Source organism: Echinops telfairi, unplaced genomic scaffold, assembly GCF_000313985.2.
Source record: "Echinops telfairi isolate 266 unplaced genomic scaffold, ASM31398v2 ScPeMD7_2010;HRSCAF=2546, whole genome shotgun sequence".
In the NCBI taxonomy this organism is placed as follows: Eukaryota; Metazoa; Chordata; class Mammalia; order Afrosoricida; family Tenrecidae; genus Echinops; species Echinops telfairi.
In genome coordinates, this window is record NW_022105908.1 from 8463412 (window position 1) to 8469649 (window position 6238).

At 35.0% G+C, this 6238-nt stretch overlaps 1 protein-coding gene and 1 non-coding gene across 4 annotated transcripts in view; both read left to right on the forward strand.

Annotated features, from left to right (window-relative positions):
• WAPL (WAPL cohesin release factor) overlaps positions 1-6238 on the forward strand; it is an 85171-nt gene that overhangs the window by 51842 nt on the left and 27091 nt on the right. For all 3 annotated transcript variants that reach the window (XM_045293379.1, XM_045293380.1, XM_045293382.1), the window contains 4 exons: positions 68-220; positions 505-641; positions 1623-1734; positions 4154-4381. In XM_045293379.1, the coding sequence (XP_045149314.1) occupies positions 68-220; positions 505-641; positions 1623-1734; positions 4154-4381 (630 nt within the window). The remainder of the gene's footprint in view (positions 1-67; positions 221-504; positions 642-1622; positions 1735-4153; positions 4382-6238) is intronic.
• Positions 5305-5467, forward strand: LOC115870586. The gene has a single exon (XR_004046780.1). It is a non-coding gene; the product is annotated as a U1 spliceosomal RNA (small nuclear RNA).

Sequence of the window (6238 nt, forward strand, 5' to 3'; positions counted from 1 at the left end):
TAAATGTGTCAGGGCTGTTACGCTTTTAAAATATCTGTCTCAGCTCACTGTGTACCTTTATTAATAGGTGAGGCTGTCTCCAAAGGAACCAAATCAAAAAGATGATGGCGTTTTTAAGGCTCCTGCACCACCACCCAAAGTGATAAAAACTGTGACCATACCAACCCAACCCTACCAAGAAATTGTCACTGCACTGAAGTGCAGAAAAGAAGACAAAGAGGTAAGCCGTTCTGTATAATCTTCCTGCACATGCATCGATGTTTGTGTGTGACATTCAGCCTTTTAATGTCTTGATAAATATCAGTACACCCGACATTGACCGTTTTGAGCCATTCAGTAAGAATCATTTTGTCCTACTGACCACTTTCGTGCCTTAAAATTATTTTCTGTTTTATCTAATGAGCTATTCCTCCATACATTTGTAAGTAAAATACAGCAAGCCCGTGGACTTCAATATTCTAGTGCATTGTTTCAAAAGAGATGAGATTGTTCTTTTCTTGGCAGTTATACACTGTTGTTCAGCATGTAAAGCACTTCAATGACGTGGTGGAATTTGGTGAAAATCAAGAGTTCACTGATGACATTGAATACTTACTAAGTGGCTTAAAGAGCACTCAGCCTCTAAACACACGTTGCCTTAGGTAAGATCTTGTTTTTATATTTTACATACATGCAATATCCTTACATTTTTCCAGATGGATGGGATATTGTCAGGGAAGCCAAACATCTGTGAGTGTGTTATTATTTTTATGTGTTATTATTTTTACAGACAGTGATAACAAGTTAAAAATTCCACCAGTTTCCTGTAAAGGACTTGATTTCTATTTGGGATTGTTGTTGAATGAGTAGTTTTTTGACTGCATGATGGCACGTGACAGGAAAAAACCGCACCCCCTAGGGTTTACTATGCTGTAACTTAATGCCACTCTTCTCCCATTTGTGCAGGTTCCAACAGCAGCGGAGCCCTTAACAGCCAGCTGTGTAGCCACAGCTCAGTGTTTTGCCCTTTGGAACTTAAATGTTGGCATTCATAATCTCCCCTTTACAAAGCAATTATTAGTTGCCGTGTAGAATTTTAAGAATTTTGCAAATTAAAAAACAAAATTTTAATGCACCTAATTGGAAAAATTCTATTTTGTAAAAGATTATCTGTAGTTAAAATAGTTCTTTTGCCTATGTGAGTGCTATTGTGGCACAATAAAAATTAGCAACGATAAGTTAGAAGTCATTAATTAAAATTGCCATCATGTGCTCTTAGTGGGGCAAATAAATTGCTTTTTTATTTTTCTTTTATGTTTTTATTCACATGTACATTTAACAATCTCATACAAAGATATTTCACATATCAGAAGTATTATAAATGTAGCTAAGACTTTTTGCTTAGAAATGCACTGAAGATTTTTGAATAGAGTGTGCTCGATTTTATATATATACTCAAGCTCGTTGCCATCTAACTGATAGTTAGCCATCAGTTAAATTTTAAATAATTCTACTTGCATATGCTTTTGATATAGACAGACAATGCACTTTCTGCCTCCTCCGTGTGCTAATTTTGATATTGCATAAACTTCAAAATGAATACACGAATTTCCGTCCTAGTAATCTAGTTTGTTTTCTTCTAGTGTTATTAGCTTGGCTACTAAATGTGCCATGCCCAGTTTTCGAATGCACCTGAGAGCACATGGGATGGTAGCAATGGTCTTTAAAACCTTGGATGATTCCCAACACCATCAGGTATTTTCAAGTTTCTGTAATTTAGAAGCATTGTTCTAGTCCATTTTGACATTTAGAATATGTTTGATAATTATGTGATGGTATATATAATATTTCCTTATGAATATGGTTCATATTGGCTGATTGTAGCACTCGATGCTAAATGTTTTTCTTCATCACTTGAGATTTTCTTGATAACATTTTTCTCTTGTATTTTATAAAATTTAAACTTGATTCAATTATCATAGCTGGAATATCATACCTGATATTTAATTCTATAAACATCAATTTTCTCTAATCAAAAGGTGCTGAGAAGAGTATTTTAGTATTCAATATTAGTAGTATGAAAAGTAGTATTGTAGTATACCCCTAGTTTAAAGGAGAAATAAAATGGATATAGCTGAGTGGGAAAGTAGTTAACTATGTAGAACTAAAAATGCTAATGGTGAAAAGAAATAGGAATAGTCCCATAAATATAACTACACTTGCTGTCTTTTTGCAGCTAGATGGTGTTTTAAATTGCATTCCCTAACCATATATATGTGTATAGTGTATATTAAATAATTACTGAATTTTCTTTTCCACTGAATGTGGTTTTCACCATGATTTTGGAAACTTATAGCATAAAATTGACTTTCAGTTCTGAAATACCCAGTTCCTTCCCATTCTTTTGCTCAGATCAGTTGTATTGTGTATATAGCCTTGTCTAGTACTATAGAAGATTGCATTTATTAAGTGTGTCGACATCTGTAGATGCAGGGAATCCAGGATATAACTCCGTTGTAAAAAAGTTCCTCAGTCCTTTAGACTGATGCTTTTTATAAAAAATAAAAGGTAATAAAATTCAGGTTTAAATCCAGGAAGTTGAATTTTTAACACTGTCAAATCTAGAAGACTGTAAATCCTCATAGCTAATTATAATCTATAATGGTAATTTTGAGATGTCTTTTACTTTTATTCAGGAAAATGATTTCCCAAATCAGATGAGGTGTTCAGGCATTCTGAAATTGCAAGCAGTATACTTAACCCAGAGTGAGCATAGCTCCTTTACCAAATCATACCAGATATAGAATAAACAATAAGTAGGAAGATATGAGAACTAAGAATTAACTTTCTTTTTTTATCTTGGGGCCAGTGGTTGTCCCATGCCTATACTGTAGTTTCCTAATTGCCAACAATAATTTGCTCTGTAAGTCTTTAACCAATCACGTAGTCTGAAATTTCTCTTACCTTTGGAAATTTGGAGTTTAAAGTAATTTTAGATGGTTAATTGTATTTCTGCACATTAACATGAATACAGGAAATCTCAAATGTTGGAATAATTAAAATATAAGGCCTTTGTGTTTTATGCCATTGATTACCTAAAGCATATCACCTTTAGTATTTAGAGATTATTTTAATAAACAATGATACCCAAAACCTGATAACCTGTTGCTGTCAAGTCGATGCCAAATCATGACTACCACAATGTTAACGTACTAGAATTTCCTTACAGTGATTTCTTGGCTGCAGTTGTTATAGAAGCAGTTCCTCAGATCTTTTATGGCAAGGAGCCCTGGTGATGTAGTGGGTTAACTGCTAAACATAGAGTCAATAGTTCAAACCCACCACTCTGAGAAGAGGAGAGGGTTGGAAGGGTGGAATAAATGAGGCCACCTGGTAAAGCAATGATTTAAAAGTCTTGGAAATTTATAGGTGCCTTTCTACTCTACCCTGTAAGGTCACTGAATTACTTGAAAGGCAGTAGATTTGGGGGTTTTTTGGTTTCATTTGCTGGCAATGCTGGGTGAGTTCAGACTAACAGCTTTTAGTTAGCACCCAGTCATAAGAGGCTTGAGCCAACCAGTAGTCAGTCACTGTATATTATAGTACCTGTAAAAGCACAGTGTGCTAACTACCTAGTAGTGAATTGTCTTGAAAATATATTAAGAGCTTAAAATATATTCCTTGGTTAAACCCAAAATATATTGCTTGGTTAAACCCAAATTATCCCTAGCCTGTATACTGACTCACAAAAAAGTATACTGTTTCTGATGCAGATTTCAAAACACATTTCCATTATTCATTTTACATGGACATTTCACAGTATCTGACATATAACTTACGAAGTATAGTTTAATACAAATATGTATGTATGTGTGTATGTATTTATCTAGGCCCAAAGAAGTCTGCAGTTTAGCTTTTGTTCTTCTAATATTAGGGCATTTATTTAGAGAGTACCAGAGAAGGAAAAATTTAAGTGATAGTCTTTCCCTTAATTTATAAATATACATTCCAAGAATAATTTAGGAAAGGTTATGGAATAAAACATCTTGAAGAATTTCAACATGGTCAACAATAGGAATTTTTGGCTTTTGGTAGCATTAAAATATTGACACTTAATATTCTCATTTGAAATTGTCCCTAATTGCTTTTATGAACTTTTCTTTGTCTGTTTAAGAATCTGTCCCTCTGTACAGCTGCCCTCATGTATATATTGAGTAGAGATCGCTTGAACATGGATCTTGATAGAGCTAGCTTAGATCTAATGATCCGTCTTTTGGAACTGGAACAAGATGCCTCATCAGCTAAGTTACTGAATGAAAAGGACATGAACAAAATTAAGGAAAAAATCCGAAGATTGTGTGAAACTGTACACAACAAGCATCTTGATCTAGAAAATATAACGGTAGGTTCATTCCTTTCATTATACAACGGAAAATGCTTTCAGAAAGCAGCTGTGTGACGGTCTAACTTTTCTTAGTCATGGTTTGTAATGGAACAGATTCTTTCACGGTTCAGTACTGAGCAGAATTCCATTTTCTGTCTGAAATTCCTAGACTACCTCATCTGTATGTAGGTTTCTTGCCAGTCGCTAGTTGTAAATTTCTGTCCTGATTTTTCTCTCCTTAAATGCAGGGCATTAGGAATGTAAATTCCTATTCTCTGGATTTCAGGAATAAAGATTCAGAGGATTTACAAAGGTTCTTTTTATTGAGCAGTAACTTTTTCCAGGATTTTTTAAGGAGTCTGACTTTGAGAAGCTGATGGATTTGGGAGGCTCAGCTGGAAGGTTGCTAGAGCAGCACCCTTCACTGATTGGTGAGGCCACAATGAGTAGTTACTCTTTCGCTCCCTAAACAAAACTTTTGAAGTCAAGATATGTTTAAGATGACCTTGCTGCTGTTAGCTTAAATTCATGGTTTTTGTTTTGTTTTGTTTCGTTTCTGGTTTCCTTTACTTGTAGAAGCTATAGTATCTCCACTGGTTAATAGGTTATTACAGTTAAGTGGCCTGATAGTTTGTTATATAATACCCGATTTTCAGATATTTCCAACATCAGCAGCATATGATTTTTTCTACTGACTTTTATTTTCTACTAAAGTGTTTATCTCAAGTATACAGAATGTTTTGTCTTTCAGGATACTGGCCTAGGGTTATTGCTGTATTTAATTATAGAGTAAGGTTAGGGAATGTTAAATTGCTTGTTAGGGGACAGGTGTAAGCTATAAAAGGCAAAATGATACGCATTTAGTACGTATTAAAACTGCTAAAAATAACTTTTTTTAAAATAACTTGTGTTTAGATGGTAGAATTATAAATATTCTTTCCATACTTAACTGGCAGGGAATATACCATGATCACAAAGGTGGTTTTCCCTGGGAAATGCTTACCCATTGCATTTTGGGTGTGCTGGCCCCTGCGATTTCCCCAAATATGGGAGACTTGACTGCATATTTGTGGTAACGGGAGACTGTGTTCACGCTATCCCCTGAAAAAATAAATAAAACAAAAAGGAAAAAGGTCTTTCCACCTTACATAACCATCTGTATACTACCAGTGATAGTGTATTAATTTTTATTTACTTATTTTCTTTGTGATTTACTTGAAGACTTCACACAGATCTGTTTTCCATGCTAAAATTCATACACATAATTGCTTTCATCTTATTGACTGTATTGCCAACAATATAACACCACATGTCTCACTTTCTCTCCATATTTTCATTCTTCCTTTCTTAATCCTTCTGAATTTTGTCCTTGGGCGGATGCTGCCCTTTGATGTCAAATGGTTGATTATTCCCCAGTGTCAGTGTTTTTGTTCCCTTGATGTTTGTGTTTTTTGTTTGGCTGAACATTGAGTGAGGGGTAAGCTCACTGCTAGACCTGAAGGATGGTTAAAGGCCATAGTTTCACTGGTTCCACCAGTCTCTCTATCTGACCAGTAAGTCTGGTCTTTATGAGTTTGAGTTTTGTTCCACATTTTTCTCCTGTTCTGTGTAGGACCTTCTAATGTGATCCCTTTCCAAACAACTGGCAGTGGTATATGGGTACCACTAGTTCTTCTGGCCTCAGGAAAGCTGCTGTTTTTGTGTCCATTAGTGAATTGAACTATATTTCCACGCATCGTCAGGCTTCATCAAGTTCTTTCTTCCAGAGAGACTCAATACTTGCACTCATGAGTTTTCAAAAGTCCAGTCACAACTCAACAAAGTAGGATGCAAAACTTTTTCTTTATAAACTGTTATTCCAGTTGCCTTTGTTGT